This window comes from Saccopteryx bilineata, chromosome 6 (genome assembly GCF_036850765.1).
Source record: "Saccopteryx bilineata isolate mSacBil1 chromosome 6, mSacBil1_pri_phased_curated, whole genome shotgun sequence".
Taxonomy (NCBI): Eukaryota; Metazoa; Chordata; class Mammalia; order Chiroptera; family Emballonuridae; genus Saccopteryx; species Saccopteryx bilineata.
Window position 1 is genome coordinate 126,724,166 of NC_089495.1, and position 16,207 is coordinate 126,740,372.

General features: G+C 56.3%; 1 protein-coding gene across 4 annotated transcripts; it reads left to right on the forward strand.

The window, feature by feature from the left end:
- The first annotated feature begins 345 nt into the window (after nucleotides 1–345).
- Nucleotides 346–15,858, forward strand: GAA (alpha glucosidase). Of its 4 annotated transcripts, none has more exons than XM_066237140.1 (21): nucleotides 351–521; nucleotides 2,934–2,977; nucleotides 3,432–3,491; nucleotides 5,939–6,084; nucleotides 6,499–6,664; nucleotides 6,747–6,843; nucleotides 7,306–7,425; nucleotides 7,509–7,627; nucleotides 7,738–7,869; nucleotides 9,580–9,690; nucleotides 9,869–9,982; nucleotides 10,080–10,164; nucleotides 10,616–10,733; nucleotides 11,106–11,239; nucleotides 11,390–11,541; nucleotides 11,678–11,826; nucleotides 12,607–12,748; nucleotides 13,223–13,372; nucleotides 13,787–13,951; nucleotides 14,262–14,414; nucleotides 14,818–15,858. In XM_066237140.1, the coding sequence occupies exons 3-21, from the start codon at nucleotides 3,456–3,458 to the stop codon at nucleotides 14,875–14,877; spliced, it is 2,349 nt and encodes a 782-aa protein (XP_066093237.1). In that variant the 5' UTR covers nucleotides 351–521; nucleotides 2,934–2,977; nucleotides 3,432–3,455; the 3' UTR covers nucleotides 14,878–15,858. The 4 variants fall into 4 exon arrangements, with proteins under 4 accessions (XP_066093235.1, XP_066093234.1, XP_066093237.1 ...); XM_066237139.1 differs by adding an exon at nucleotides 2,334–2,468 and having other exon boundaries at nucleotides 421–521; nucleotides 2,934–3,491; XM_066237137.1 differs by having other exon boundaries at nucleotides 348–521; nucleotides 2,934–3,491.
- The last annotated feature ends 349 nt before the right edge of the window (nucleotides 15,859–16,207 follow it).

Here is a 16,207-nt window from a genome sequence, read left to right on the forward strand (position 1 = left end):
GGGAAGTCCAGCAAGCCCGACAGCCTCGGGGGCGGGCCGATAGGATGGTGTCGGCCCATCCCCCAATCCGAAAGGCAAGGTCGCGACCTCCGAGCACTTCTCCCACAGTGCGTGCCCCTGACCCCGCCCACATTGCTGATGAGCGGTTGGAGGAGGGCGAGGATGGTCCACAAGGCCCTGCTCGCCCCTCCACCACCGGTCGCACGGTAAAAGGAGCGCATCCTCACCCAGGGCGCCTGCACGGCAGCCGATCACGTAACCCGCGTTTCTACCCTACACACACACACACACACACACACACACACACACACACACACACACACACACACACCCTCCCACCCGCCTAGACACGCCTAAACACGCGTCCTCTAGCTGCTGGAGTCTAGCACCTAACCTCCAGTCGCAACTGCGGGTCGGAAGCGCGTGCGCAAAAGGCTACGGTACCCGGAGCTGAGCGCGCGTGCGCAGGGCTAAGGCGGCCGGGACCCGGTGCGCATGTGCGCGGAGGAGAGCAGGCCGCGGTAAGTGTGCCGGGGGAAGCTTGCGGTCTTAGCGAGGTGCTGGGGCGGTCCGCTGCAGCCTTTCCGGCGAGAGGCTTGGCTAGTTGGGGCAGCCTTGACACCCAGAAGGGGGAGGGATTGCTGGATAAATTGACCTACCGGCGGTCAGTGATTTCCTATGGGAGAAGCTGGGCACGTCGTGCCAGGGTCCGCGCGCGGCGGGACAGCAGCCAATACAGGTACTCGGGAAACCGCACGGTGTTCATTCAGCCCCGCAGTGCCGCCCCGGGAAGGCTGTGCTGGCCTGTTTCACCTGGAGGAAACTTGGAGGCACAGGCGACCCCGTGCCTCCCCCTTCAGTGGTGGAGCTGGGCTTTGAACCTGGCTGGCTGGTCTACACCACTACCCTGGCCTGGGAGCAGGGCCTGAGCCACCTCCCTAAGAACCGTGACAGGCCTCTGGCGAGGATCAGCGCTGCTTGACCTCCTAACCTTCAGTTCTTCCTCATTTTTCTACGTTGTCGCCCCCACCCCGAGACTTGCCCCGTTTCTGGGATCTCTTCCCAAGCTGTAGAATGGAAGCCGCGGGAGGGAATTTGGTGCGCGTCTCGCCTGTGCCCCGGCACCTCTGCAGCTTCTGAACTCTGGGTGGGGATAGGTGGACACTGCCCAAGGGCTCCCCACCAAGGACCCTGCTCTGCATTCTTGAGTTCCTCGGTTTCTGAGTCGTCATGATCACAAGGTATCAGATGTATCTGGAAGGGTCAGATGGAGCCAGGATACCTTGTGATATAAAAAACATTCAGGCTTTGTCCCCCACTCCTAAAGCCCTGGTATCTTGAGAGTGATGAATGTCTTTTATATGCTAATAAGGTGACGTGTGGCTTGGGGCTTGGTACCCAAAAAGACAAGCAGGACTCCACCCCCAACTTCTGGGGAACTGAAAAGGGCTGGTGATCGATTGTGCCTACATAATGAAACCCTAAACTACTTGGGGGTTTTTTTGATGCTGGGAGGGTGGCAGGCTCCAGGAGGGCATGGAAGCCTGTTGCCCCTTTTCCCATACCTCACCATCTGGTGGTTCCTGAGTTGCATCCTTTATAATAAACTGGAGATAATAAAACTGTGACTTGTTCTAGCCAATATTGAACCTAAGGAGGTGGGGGGCTTGTGAATCCCAAATGCATAGCTGGCTGGTCAGAAATGTATCAGCTGGGGACTTAGGATTGGTGTCCTTGTGGGGGCAGTCTTGTGGGACTGAACCCTTAACCTATGGAGTCTGCTAACTCCAGGAGGTGGTGTTGGAATGGGATGGAGTTCACACTCAGCTCAGCTGCTGTGTTCTGAAATCCACCCCTGTCCTTAAACCAGGCTGTTTCTGGCCGGTGACACTAGAGCAAGCTGCTTCCAGAAGCCCTGGGCCTCCTGATGGCCAGCTTTGGCTTCAGGATCCCCTCCAACCCTGAGGCCTTGCTGAACCTTCTTCAGCCTGCATGGCATTGTGGGATACATGGATTTAGCCACCAACCCCACGGGAGGGTCAGACTTGCCTGGAGTGTGATGGCTCTCCCATTTTCTCTTAGACAGAAAGGCCTTCTCTAATAGGATCTCTGCATGCTTAGTTCCATGATGGTGCCTCTGCTTGTAGGAGGAGCCAGAGCAACAATGTTTCTTAGAAAATATTTAGAACATAACAGATAAGTAAGACATAATAACAGCCTTACTTCTGGAGTAACCAAAGGCTCAGGTACAGTTGCTATGACAGAGACAGACTCAGGACCACTGAGGCTCCCTCAGCTGAAGCTGGTTTCCCCTGAACCTGACCTCTGGCCAGGAGGGTCCATGGTCTTCTGCTCCTGGAGTCCATGTCTTTCTCCTGTGGATCTGCCATCCCTCAGTGTTGCCATCCCTCCGAGTTGCCCTCAGCTGCAGTGCCAGAGCCTTCTGCCCGGGCTGTATCCACATACAGGTATGCAGGAGGGGAGCAAAGGGAAGGTGGCAGCTACCCCTAAGAGCACCCCCACTTCCACCCCACTAGTCACAACCTAATAACAGTCTTTATGAAGAAAACGGCTCACTTTGTCTGCTGTTGAAACTTGCTCATTCCAGTTGTCACTCTATCATGGGAATCTTTTTATGTCGTGAAATCATTTCTTACAGACCTTCTAAATGGGTTTAATTTGTAACATTTCCCAGTACTCTGCAACCCCCTATTTGAGACATTTCTCTCATTTCCCTTTTCCCCTCCCCTACATCTCTCTGAACAATATTAGGTAAGTTTATCCATCCTTGCCTGCCTGCCTCCCTGGCAGACCTCACCTCCACTCTGGGCATGGCTGACCCGCACAAGTTCACACTTGGAAGCTGCTTGGAGTGTTTCTGAAGCCCCAGCCATTCCTCACTTCCCTGTTGAACCTGCTTCCTCTCTTCACAGGCCTCCAGGACCAGTCCCACAGGCACTGAGATCATTAACATGAGGTGGCTGTCCTGTTCCCACCCCCTGCTGGGGGTCTGCACTTTCCTCTTCTTGGCCACAGCTGCATTCCTGGGGCATGTCCTGCTCCACAATTTGGCAGTGGTCCCCCGAAAGCTGCATGGCTTCTCCCAAGTACCCAAAGAGACTTACCGAGCTCACCAGCAGGGAGCCAGCGGCCCAGGGCCAGAGCCTTGCCCAGGAACAGCATCCACACAGTGTAACGTGCCCCCCAACAGCCGCTTCGACTGTGCCCCCGACAGGGCCATCACGCAGGAGCAGTGCGAGGCTCGGGGCTGCTGCTACATGCCTGTAGGCTGGCCCCAGGGCTCCCAGATGGGGCAGCCATGGTGCTTCTTCCCACCCAGCTACCCAAGCTACATGCTAGGGAACCTGACCCCCACAGACGTGGGCTACACAGCCATCCTGACCCGTACCACCCTGACCTTCTTCCCCAAGGACATCCTGACCTTAAGGCTGGACATGCTGCTAGAGACTGAGAGCCGACTGCACTTCACGGTCGGTGGGCTGATTGGGGCTGGGCACATGCAGAGACGGGCGGGGTGTGGGGATGGAGGATGAACATGGGCTCGACTGGGTGTCTGGTTATTGCACAATGTATATGTGCCCTCGTGGGTAGACCCAGTGCCCACTGAGGGAGCAGTGACCACCAAGACAGTGACTAGGAGGTTCTAGAGCTTGCTGTGGAGCGCAAGGCTCAGGTTTGGAGGAGGAGGCTGAGCCTCCCCCAGAAGTGATGTCTTACCCAGAACCTAGAGTCAGCAAGTAGGACATTGGAGAGGAGGGAAGGGGGAATGTTCCAGGCAGTGGGCAGTGGGATCTCAGCTGCCAACTATCCGTCCCCAAGGCAGGGCCTCTTGTCTGGTTTCCCAGCCCCTGTAAAACCTTGTCGACTGAATGAATGTATAGACACAATAGCGAGAGCCTGACACATGGTTCAGATGGATATATATTTTTTTTTTTAATTTTTTTTTTCTTAAATGAGAAGCATGAAGTCAGAGTGACAGAATCTCACATGCAGCTGACCAGGATCTACCCGGCAAGCCCACCAGGGGGTGATGCTCTGCCCATCTGGGGCGTTGCTCCATTGCTGGGCAACTGAGCTATTTTTATCACCTCAGGTGAAGCCATGGAGTTGTCCTCAGTGCCCTAGGCCAGTGCTCCCCAACCTTTTTTGGGCCACGGACTGGTTTAATGTCAGAAAATATTATCACGGACTGGCCTTTAGGGGTGGGACGAATAAATGTATCACGTGACCAAGACAAGCATCAAGAGTCTTTTTTTTTTTTTTTTTTTTTGTATTTTTCTGAAGCTGGAAACGGGGAGAGACAGTCAGATAGACTCCCGCATGCACCCGACTGGGATCCACCCGGCACGTGGGCGACACTCTGCCCACCAGGGGGCGATGCTCCGCCCCTCCGGGGTGTCGCTCTGCCATGACCAGAGCCACTCTAGCGCCTGGGGCAGAGGCCAAGGAGCCATCCCCAGCGCCCAGGCCATCTTTGCTCCAATGGAGCCTTGGCTGCGGGAGGGGAAGAGAGAGACAGAGAGGAAGGGAGGGGGGTGGAGAAGCAAATGGGCGCTTCTCCTGTGTGCCCTGGCCAGGAATCGAACCCGGGTTCCCCGCACGCCAGTCCCACGTTCCACCGCTGAGCCAACCGGCCAGGGCCAAGAGTGAGTCTTAAACAGATGTAACAGAGGGAATCTGGTCATTCTTTAAAAATAAAACATTGTTTAGACTTAAATATAAATAAAACAGAAATAATGTAAGTTATTTATTTTTTCTCTGCGGACCAGTACCAAATGGCCCACGGACTGGTACCAGTCCATGGCCCGGGGGTTGGGGACCACTGTCCTAGGCCAACCTGCTCCAACCGAGCCATGGCTGCAGAAGGAGAAGAGAGAGGTAGTGAGAAGGGAGAAGGGGAGGGATGGAGAAGCAGATGGTCGCTTCTCCTGTGTGCCCTGACTGGGAATCGAACCCAGCACTTCCGTACGCTGGACCGATGCTCTACACCTGAACCAACTGGCCAGGACCCTATTGTTTTAAGAGAACTTAAGACACCACTCTTTACTAAGTGCTTACTACAAACCAGACAAAAGCTGGGGTTCATTCTCTCTGTGACAGCTGTGCCAGGTTGAATAGCGTTGCCAGATTTGCAGATAAAAATACAGAATGATGCCTATAGTGAATTTGAACCAGATTACCAGGGAATGAGTTTATGTTTTTGGTGTAGGTCCCATGCAATACCTTAGTCATACTTCTACTTAAGAAAAGTGTTATTCCTGGCCCTGGCCGGTTGGCTCAGTGGTAGAGCGTCGGCCTGGCATGCGGAAGTCCCGGGTTCGATTCCCGGCCAAGGCACACAGGAGAAGCGCCCATCTGCTTCTCCACCCCTCCCCCTCTCCTTCTTCTCTCTCTCTTCCCCTCCCACAGCGAGGCTCCATTGGAGCAAAGATGGCCTGGGCGCTGGGGATGGCTCCTTGGCCTCTGCCGCAGGCGCTAGAGTGGCTCTCTGGTCGCAACAGAGCGACGCCCCAGAGGGGCAGAGCATCGCCCCCTGGTGGGCAGAGCGTCGCCCCCTGGTGGGCGTGCCGGGTGGATCCCGGTCAGGCGCATGCGGGAGTCTGTCTGACTCTCTCCCCGTTTCCAGCTTCAGAAAAATACAAAAAAGAAAAAAAGAAAAGAAAAGTGTTATTCCTGTGAAATTTGGGTTCACCGGGCGTTTTGTATTTTACCTGACAACCCACAGCAGGTGTGCTACTGACTCTATAGGTGAGGAAACTGAGGCTCATTGAAAGTGACCAAACCACCCAGGTTCACACACTGTGCACTGCCCTACTGGGACTTGAACTGACCCTTGGTCCCCCTGAAGGGTAAAGGACAGAGCAGGCAGGTGCAGCTATCAGTCCAGCAATGGCCTTATGACACTGCTTTCGCCTAGATCAAAGATCCCGCCAGCAGGCGCTATGAGGTGCCCTTGGAGACCCCACGTGTCCACAGCCAGGCGCCATCCACGCTGTACAGCGTGGAGTTCTCTGACGAGCCCTTTGGGGTGGTCGTGCGGCGGAAGCTTGATGGCCGGGTGCTGTAAGTGCCCCAACCCCAGTGGGAGGGTCAGGGAATTGGGATGGCATTGTCCTTGACCTTATCCTGGTCCAGCCTCTCCTTCAGGCCTTCTTGCTAGGAGCTCAGGGCCACAACTCCTAGGTCAAAAAGAGTTTGGGGAAGCCCTCACCCAGTACCTGCCTGCAGCCAAGGCTCATGGGGGCAGTCCAGCAGGGCTCTCTCCCAGTGTGCTCTGGGCACTCTACATTGCATCGGGTACCCTGAGTTGTTGGACCTCACATGGCTGCTGCTGTCACGAGGTCACGGTATCCAGAGCTAGCCAGGTCACTCCAGCCCCCCTCAGGGACACCAGGGCCTGGGGATCTCTCTAGGAGGGTCTGTGTGGGTTTTGTCTGACCTCTGAGGTTGTGAGGCTGCCTGATCTCTTCCCAACAGGCTGAACACCACAGTGGCACCCCTGTTCTTTGCTGACCAGTTTCTGCAGCTGTCCACCTCACTGCCATCCCAACACATCACTGGCCTCGCTGAGCACCTCGGTCCCCTCATGCTTAACACCAGCTGGACCAAGATCACTCTCTGGAACCGAGACATTGCACCCATGGTAAGGGGGTAGCCAGGTTGGGGCCTGGACTGGAGGAGACGCACAGGCAAGGGAGCCAAGTGGCATATCCTCTGTGCTCCAGCCCAACGTGAACCTGTACGGGTCCCACCCTTTCTACCTGGTGCTGGAAGACAGCGGGTTGGCTCATGGGGTCTTCCTCCTGAATAGCAACGCCATGGGTAAGAAAGCAGCCAAGTGCCCCACCCCCCAGCCAGTTCTGAGCACCCAGGCCAAGGGTTTCCCTGGGCGTGGCCACATCCCCTCCTTTGTAGATAGAGCATGGGGTCTCTGCATCTGCCCCAACAGGCTGAGGGTGGGGGGGAGAGGGGCTGTGGACAGGGGTCAGGTCTCATTTGCTATTCTAATAAATAAGTCCAGTGAGCTGTGGTTGCTCCAGCTCTGCCCTTTGGCTCTGGGGGTGGGCAGAGGCCAGAAAGGGGTGTCCTGAGGTCCCACTGCTCAGCATCTTCCCATCCTCCAGGGTCCTCAGCAAGTCCTCAGGGTCCTCCTGTACCCTGAATAGACTGTTCCCAGGTCCCTGTAGGAGAACCCCCCCTTCCTCCAGAGATAGTTTGTGAGGTGCCAAGGGCTTTGGGGGGGAAGTGGGTATTTGTCCCTGAGCCCCAGGGTGCTCCCCTCAGATGTGGTCCTGCAGCCAAGCCCTGCCCTCAGCTGGAGGTCAACAGGTGGGATCCTGGATGTGTATGTCTTCCTGGGCCCAGATCCCAAGAGTGTGGTGCAGCAGTATCTGGACATTGTAGGTAGGCCTGCTCCTGGTCCTGTCCACACACCCCCCCTCTACCCCTCTCCGCCCACTCACTGAGTCACCCTGTCTTTCACATAGGGTACCCATTCATGCCGCCATACTGGGGCCTGGGCTTCCACCTCTGTCGCTGGGGTTACTCCTCTACTACCATCACCCGCCAGGTGGTAGAAAACATGACCAAGGCCAACTTTCCCCTGGTGAGTGCTGGGAAGGGTCCTCGGGACCCAGCCAGATGGGGTTGGGGAGGCATGGAGCTGGACCGGGATAGCTCCCCAAGCCCCACAGCTGCTCCGGTGCCAACCTGCAGGATGTCCAGTGGAACGACCTGGACTACATGGATGCCAGGAGGGACTTCACTTTCAATAAAGATGGCTTCGGGGACTTACCGGCCATGGTGCAAGAGCTCCACCAGGGCGGCCGGCGGTATGTGATGATCGTGGTGAGTGCCCCTTCCTGCAAAATGTGCAGCTGACTCTGTGTGAAGAAGAGCACCCGGTGCCTGGTGGCTCCAAATCTAGGTAGCAGCTTCCTTGTGCCTGCCATGGTCACTAAGGATGTTTTCTGAGTGTCCTTGGTATGGAGGGAAAAGGCCAGATTTGCAGACCTGGCCTTTGCTCTCCATTGACATCCAGGTTAAAGGTCCCTGGGGACGTCTGTCTGTCTGCTCCTCAGGATCCTTTTGGTTGTAGGTTGCTTGACCAGCTTAAAGCAAAGAGGAGATGGTCAGATGACATCACCCAATACTGGAAGGGCCAGGTGGTCTGAGTCCAGGGTTCATGGGTCTCCTAGCCTTGCCCCAAAGGCTAGCTGTCTCTTAGGAAGGCAGCAGCACTGAGTGGCCCAGCACAAAAACATACCCTCCCTGGGCTAGTCCCTGCAGCCCAAAGGATAAGATTTAGGCACTGGTACAGCCAGACGAGTGCTCAGCCCTGCGTCTGGAGGAAGAGGGGAGGGCAGCTGAGACCAAACAGCCACCACCCCGGATCCAGTAGAGGAGGTGCATTTGCTGAGAGACTTGTGATGGTGCTGGTCCCTCATCATTGTGGCCCTTCTGAGGGCAGAGGGCAGCCAGCACCAGTGGTCACTCAGAACAGGGAGACAGATGTACACCTGTTCTTTCTTTTAGTGAGAGAAAAAGAGAGAGGGACAGACAGACAGGAGGGGTAAGATATGAGAAGCATCAGTTCTTCATTGTGGCACCTTAGTTGTTCATTGATTGCTTTCTCATATGTGCCTTGACTGGGGGGCTCCAACTGAACCAGTGGCCCCTTGCTCAAGACAGCGCCCTTTGGGCTCAAACCAGCAACCACTTGGTCATGTCTATGATCCCACGCTCAAGCCAGCGACCCTGCACTCAAGCTGGTGAGCACGTACTCAAGCTGGCGACCTTGGTTTTGAACCTGAGTCCTCAGTGTCCCAGGTTGATGCTCTAACCACTCTACCACTGCCTGGTCAGGCTCCCTTTCTTTCTTTCTTTTTTTTTTTTTTTTTTTTTTTTTGTATTTTTCTGAAGCTAGAAACGGGGAGAGACATTCAGACAGACTCCCACATGCGCCCGACCGGGATCCACCCGGCACGCCCACCAGGGGGCGATGCTCTGCCCCTCCGGGGCGTCGCTCTGCTGCGACCAGAGCCACTCTAGTGCCTGGGGCAGAGGCCAAGGAACCGTCCCCAGCACCTGGGCCATCTTTTGCTCCAATGGAGCCTCGGCTGCAGGAGGGGAAGAGAGAGAGAGAGGAAGGAGAGGGGGAGGGGTAGAGAAGCAGATGGGCGCTTCTCCTGTGTGCCCTGGCCAGGAATCGAACCCGGGACTTCTGCATGCCAGGCCGACGCTCTACCACTGAGCCAACCGGCCAGGGCCTCCCTTTCTTTCTTTATGCTGAAAGAAATAAAAGCTCATTGTACAATGTGTGTGAAATTGGGCCCTTACAATGGAGGTGGAGCCTACATGCAGGTGTGCCCGTCTTTGGCCAGCTGGTGCCCTGTGCTCTGCCTCAGAGGCTGAGTGTGCGTGTATACGACATGTGTGTAATTCACATGGATGGCTCTTCCTCATCATTACCATTCCCAGTGCCATGTTTCGTTCTTCTAGCAATTGGTGTCATGGCTTTGGGCATTTCCTTCTCCAACTGGTTTCTCTCACCCCCAGGATCCCGCCATCAGCAGCTCCGGCCCTGCTGGGAGTTACCGACCCTACGACGAGGGCCTGCGGCGAGGGGTCTTCATCACCAATGAGACTGGACAGCCGCTGATCGGGAAGGTAGGGTGGGGGTTGGGATGAGGGGTGAGAAGGCAGGGGTCCCAGCCAGTGGGAACAGGGAGCTGTTCAGGAAGAGGGTGTTGTCCAGTGGGACAGAGTGGGGTGGGGTCCCAGTTGGAGGTGGCAGTGGCTCCTGACAAGGGAAACCTGAGCTTCTCCCCTGTGGTCTCTCACCTAGGTGTGGCCGGGGTCCACTGCCTTTCCCGACTTCACCAACCCCACAGCCCTTGACTGGTGGCAAGACATGGTGGCTGAGTTCCATGCCCAGGTGCCCTTCGATGGCATGTGGATTGTGAGTGTGCCCCCCCCCCCCGGCTGTCCCTTAGCCTTGGGGACCAGCTCCACCCTCTGCTCTGGGTGGGTGCCCACCTCCGGGTCCTCTCTTGTAGGACATGAACGAGCCGTCCAACTTTGTGAAAGGTTCCGTGGATGGCTGCCCCAATGGCGACCTGGAGAACCCGCCCTACTTGCCAGGTGAGCTCTCCTACCTGTTGTCCCCCTGGTACCAGTTGTTGGGATTGGGTGGCTCAGATCTGGTTCTCCGGTTTGGGACACTTGAAGATGTCTTTCTGAGGAGTCGGTGGGCGCAGCCAGCCGGGAAAGCAGAGGTAACTCAGGAATGAGGTTCAGGTATGGGAGACGCCAGCCACATAGCACGGACCCCGGCCGTGCAGCTGAGGCGAGACCTCCCTGAGGAAGGGCATCCGGGCGAAGGTAAACCAACAAGGAAAGACTTGAAATGGTTCAAGGGCAGGAAGCTGTGTCTGGGGTCTGCAAAGGTCAGCCTTCGGCATCCTCCTTGTTTCTGTCCTTGGACAAGTGGAGACTGTACAGGATGTGCCCCAAATTCCAAGGTAGCTCTGATGACATAGCAGCACCAGCCCGCTGGGCTGAGCCTCCCTGGGAACAGCACCCTTTCCTCCAGGGGTGGTTGGCGGGACCCTTCGGGCAGCCACCATCTGTGCCTCCAGCCACCAGTTCCTCTCTACACACTATGACCTGCACAACCTGTATGGCCTTACTGAAGCCTTGGCCTCCCACAGGTGAGGACCTCATGTGAAGGGCTTTGGGGGAGGGATGGAGAAGGTACAGGGAAACAGGGAGGGAGCCCAGGCCACCCCCAGGGGCCAGCAGGTGGTCCTAGCACTGTCCTCAAACACTGTGCCCAGCACTTCAGAGGATGTTGTATGCTGACCAGGTCTCTGGCCCTGTAAGCCTGGAGGGCACTTATCCTCCTTGTGACTCAGTGCACCTTTGCAGGTAGTAAGGTGGTATGGGCAAAGCTGACTGCCCAGCAGATGTTGGCCACGGCCTTGCCTCCCTCCACCCTTCTAGCTCTGTACCCTACTGCATGGCCAGGCGCTCTGTGGGGCCATGACTCGCTCTGCACAGCTCTCTGTCCCCGTTCCACCCAGGGCCCTGGAGAAGGCTCGGGGGACACGCCCCTTCATCATCTCCCGCTCAACCTTTGCTGGCCACGGCCAATATGCTGGCCACTGGACAGGGGATGTGAGGAGCAGTTGGGACCAGCTGTCCTCATCAATACCAGGTGATTGCCTTGTCAGGATAGGGTATAGGGTCCCTTTCGGGAGGTGCATCCAAAGCTGGGTGCTGGGCTCAGCAGGGCGCAGGGACACACTGCTGCAATGGAGGGGGCACTGCTGACTCATGTGGGGCTCTGTCTGACTCTGCCTTGCAGAAATCCTGCTCTTCAACCTGCTGGGGGTTCCCCTGGTGGGGGCCGACATCTGCGGCTTCCAGGGCAACACCTCAGAGGAGCTGTGTGTGCGCTGGACCCAATTGGGGGCCTTCTATCCCTTCATGCGGAACCACAATGACCTGCAGAGCCTGGTAGGCAGGTGGTGGGGGCTTCTGTCCTGGGATCCCACTCCTGATGAGGTGGTGCCTGATCGAGCCATTGCAAGATCCTAGAATGGGGGCCTCGAGGCCTAGAGCACACTGCTTCCTCCACCTGTCTCTACTGCAGCCTCAGGAGCCGTACAGGTTCAGTGAGATGGCGCAACAAGCCATGAGGAAAGCTCTCACCCTGCGCTACACACTGCTGCCCCACCTCTACACACTGTTCCACAGTGCCCACACCAGAGGTGACACTGTGGCCCGGCCCCTCTTCCTGGAGTGAGTGTCCCAGGTCGGGGATGATGACTTATAGGCACCCTTGGTGGAGGGGTGTGACCATGAGCCCAGTGACACCAGGGCCACCCGTCCTGCTGCAGGGGTCCTGCTCCCTGCCCCAGAACCGAGCGAGGGAGCAGGTTGCAGCTGAGTGAACCAAGGCCAAACCTGGGCCCTCCCTACTGGGGTGCCCCCTGCACCTGCAGTTCCTACCCCTTAGATTCCAGCTCAGGGCTGGGGGCGTTCAAAGTCCAGAAAACCCCGGGATGCAGAATGCTGAGTAGGGACCAGGTCACCAGTGCAAAACCAAGTTATCAAACTGCCATGATTGACTCTGTTTGGGGCTGGCCAAGGGAAAGGTGCCCTGGAACAGACCTTGGTCACACGTGAGAAGGCACCGTGCCACAGAATGGCATCTCAAGCCAATGGCCTAATGGGTTCTCATTTGGTGAGGTGATTAGTTAGTTGTGGAATAAGTCAGGTTACTTTCCCCTCACCACACAGACCTAAGTTCCAGGTAGATTCAGTAGTTAAATGTCAAAAGTAAAGGTGTAGGAAAGGACCCAGGGGACAGGTGTGAGCGTTTCCCAGTGTTCTGGCAAGTGACAGCTTTCTAAGCAACAGAAGCTTAGAAAATCGGTGTTGACCAGTCGGCTGGAAGTGGTTCTGCCCTGTCTTCCTAGATTCTTTGGCTCTAGGAGCTCCATACACATGGGAGCTCCAGCTGCTTCCCAAGCCACCTTGCAGGCCTGGTATGCACACTGATCTCGGGTCTCCGTGCAGGTTCCCAGAGGACCCCCACACCTGGACCGTGGACCGCCAGCTCCTGTGGGGAGAGGCTCTGCTCATCACCCCGGTGCTGGAGACTGGGAAGGTGGAAGTGACTGGCTACTTCCCTGCAGGCATTTGGTACAACCTGCAGGCAGTGAGTCCTAGGTCCCTAAACCCTGGGTCTTTAACCCTGGGAGACTGAACGGTTCCCTCCCTCTTGTCCTGTCAGTGTGGACCAGATGGTAAGAGAGGAGCTGTCTGTCCCAGCTGCTCGCGGGCTTCGCCTGGGCGTTCCACGGCATTATCCCATGCAGTCCTTGCAGGAACCCAATTTCTAGATGAGCAAACCAAGTCCCAAGCAGTAACTTGCTAGGGTCCTATAGGCCACCCTGCCATAGACTGAGCTGGGACCCCACTTCTTTTGCTCCCGACATCCTGCCCCTCATGGTCTGGGGTTTGGGCCCCTCATGCTCTGTTCCCACTAAGTGGCTGGGTCTCTGCCCCTGAGGTCACACTAGCTTGTTTAAGCCAGGCCTCCTGGGCATCTTTGTGGAGCCCTCTACTCCCAATGATAGCATGGGGCTTTGGCACTGTCCAGGACCCTTAGTGACATGCCGTCCCCACCCAGGTGTCAGTACAGGCCCTTGGCAGCCTCCCACCTCCACTTCCAGCACCTTTCAAGTCTGCTATCCACAGTGAGGGTCAGTGGGTGATGCTGCCTGCCCCACTGGACACCATCAACCTCCACCTCCGAGCTGGACACATTATCCCCATGCAGGTACCTGGGCCAGACACCTGAACCATTTGTCTAGGCCCCCACATTGCTTCTGTTCAGGAGGGCGGTCCAGTTGCCCAGACCCCAGGCAGAGGTGGTGGTGTCTGAGAGTAGAGGATGAATGGGTCAAGGGAAGGAGGCTCTGGACATAGTGTATGGACTTGTGGCCAGACCAGGCAGAAGATGGGGCCTCAGCCTTTTTCAGGAGTCAGTCTGCAGACATCTGTGGCCCTCTTACATCCTCCGGGGCTCCACCTCAGACAGCTGGTCACCACAGGAATCCAGGTGACTTGGCTGTGGTGTCTTGCAGATCCAGGTTTCCTGGGCACAGGGTTGTCCCCACGTCTTGATCTTCCCACGCTGGGTCTGGAGGTCTCTGCCAGGCTTTAGCGGTGATATGTGCCACCCTGTTTCCAGGGCACTGGCCTCACAACCACAGAGTCCCGCAAACAGCCCATGGTGTTGGCCGTGGCCCTGACCTTGAGCAGGAAGGCCCGAGGGGAGCTCTTCTGGGACGACGGGGAGAGCCTGGGGGTGCTAGAGCGTGGAGCCTACACACATGTCATCTTCTTGGCCAGGAATGTGAGTCTAGACCTGCCCAGGCTGAGGGTAGGGCATGGGGGCTATCCCAGGGGTGACTGCCCTGATCTGGCAAAGGGATCTGGCCACCTGGACCCTAGAGGATCAACCCAAGTGCAGGTTGTCTCAGCCTCACAATGGAGAAAGGCCTGAAGGTCAAGGGCCTTGGCTGGAGTCCCGAGCACTGCCAGACTGCCAAGGGCTTACATTGGCTGGGGCCTGATGCTGATGACCCACCCTTCCCTGTGTGCTGCCCAGAGGCGTCCTGCCTGGGCCGTCTGCTCACACCCTGGTTCTGTCTCTCTTGGGGCAGAATACCATCATGAATGAGCTGGTGCATGTGACCAGTGAGGGGGCCAGCCTGCAGCTGAGGAAGGTGACTGTCCTGGGGGTGGCCTCGGCCCCCCAACAGGTCCTCTCCAATGGTGTTCCTGTTTCCAACTTCACCTACAGCCCCAACACCCAGGCAAGTTCTCCAGATTGGGCCAGAGGGCTTGTCCCCAGGATGGGCGAGAGGCAGGAAGTGCCAAGGATCTTGGTGACACGGTGTCTGCCAACTAGCATCATGAAACATGCTATCTAGAAGCTTGTGCCACATGAGGGGCAAGGAGGAACTGGACCTGGACCCTCGTGAGGGGGGTTGGGGAAGGATCAGTTGCTTTGCACTATATCTTCGGCAACTCATTAAATGGCTTAAGGTGGCCAGTGCCAAGAGCACCTGCCACCACCCCCCCCGCCCCCGAGTGAGAGGCCTCCCTGGGCCAGCCGGCTGCCCACCTGCCCATGTCCAGACTCCTGTCTGCCAAGCACTCAGGTCTCACCTCTGCAGGTGCCAAGTTTGACGGCCAGTGGTTCTTTCTCGTTTCCAGACCCTGGACATCCCTGTCTCACTGATGATGGGACAACAGTTTCTCATCAGCTGGTCTTAGCCGGGCCCATGGAGTATCGGGGCCCTGACCAAAGGAGCATGGGTTCCCAGCAGCCCCGGCACTCAGCCCAGGTTGCATGGCGCTGACTTCCCTCCAGTAGCCAGATTTGTTCACGTCTACCTCCTGTGCTGGGCTCTGTGCCAGCAACACCTCTGTCAGTTTTTCAGCCCAGACCCCAATTTGGGTCAGTGCCCCAAGGGTTGCCCGGATTTGGAACGTTTTACTGGAAGGCTTGCTCTGTGTAGCGGGTCACTGGAACGCATGTAACGTCAGCCGCTACCAGCTGCCTGTGTGACAGCAGGGAAGATCGTGCGTAGGGCCCTGAAGTTGTGCCTGCGTGGCTCCGCTGCTAACTCATGACGGGACAGAGCTGGGCGGCCACTGCAGACTAGACTGCTTTCTGGGGAACTGGGGAGAATCCACAGGACTAGGGAAACCTTTCATTTTAAGTGCTATTATTTGTAGTAATAGGAGCATCTGAAGTCAAGCCTCTGCTGGTCCCTCTGGCATCCAGGGTATGGAGGGCGTGCCTGAGGGCCATGACATAGTGGCAGACAGTCCACCCTCCATGGGCCTGTGGGGGAGAGAAGTGAACTGTGCAGTCTCGAAGCAGCACCCTCATACCCCTACCTTACCCTTACCCCTGTATGCCTCACCTCTAAGGTGACTGGTGTCAGAGGCACATGTGGCCCCCACCAGAGCTGTGTGGGCAGGGTGCCTCACCCAACTCCCTTGTCCCCAGACAACTGCTAATCCAGTACTGATAAGTTCACGTTTTCTAGAACCTCATCTAAATGGAATCATCTCACTAACATTACTCAATGTAATTTGCAATTCATCCACATGTGTGCTGTCAACCTTATCTTTTTTCACTGCCAAGTAATTTCTCATTGTGTAGCTATGCCACAATGTATCCACTTTTAACGGACATTAGCACTGTTTTCAATTTTTGGCTATTATGAATAAAGTTTCCATAAGCAATCATAGTATTTTTTTTCTTTAACGTTTACTTCATTGACCTTAGAGAGAGGGAGAGAATGAGACAGGAACATCAATCTGTTCCTGTACGGGCCCTTACTGGGGATTGAATCCACAACCTCTGCACTTTGGGATGATGCTATCTGATCAGGACAGTCTTGTTAAGTCTTTGAATGCATTTCATTTCTCTTAAGCAAATACCAAGGTGATACAGTCAGACTGTGTGTGTGTGAGAGAGAGATTACTGTACTTAAAAAACTGGCAAACTGCTTTCCAATTCAACTGTATGATTTTGCACACCACCCAGCAGGGAGCACTGCAGGGCCTCCAGCTCCTCCCCAGCGCTGGCCTC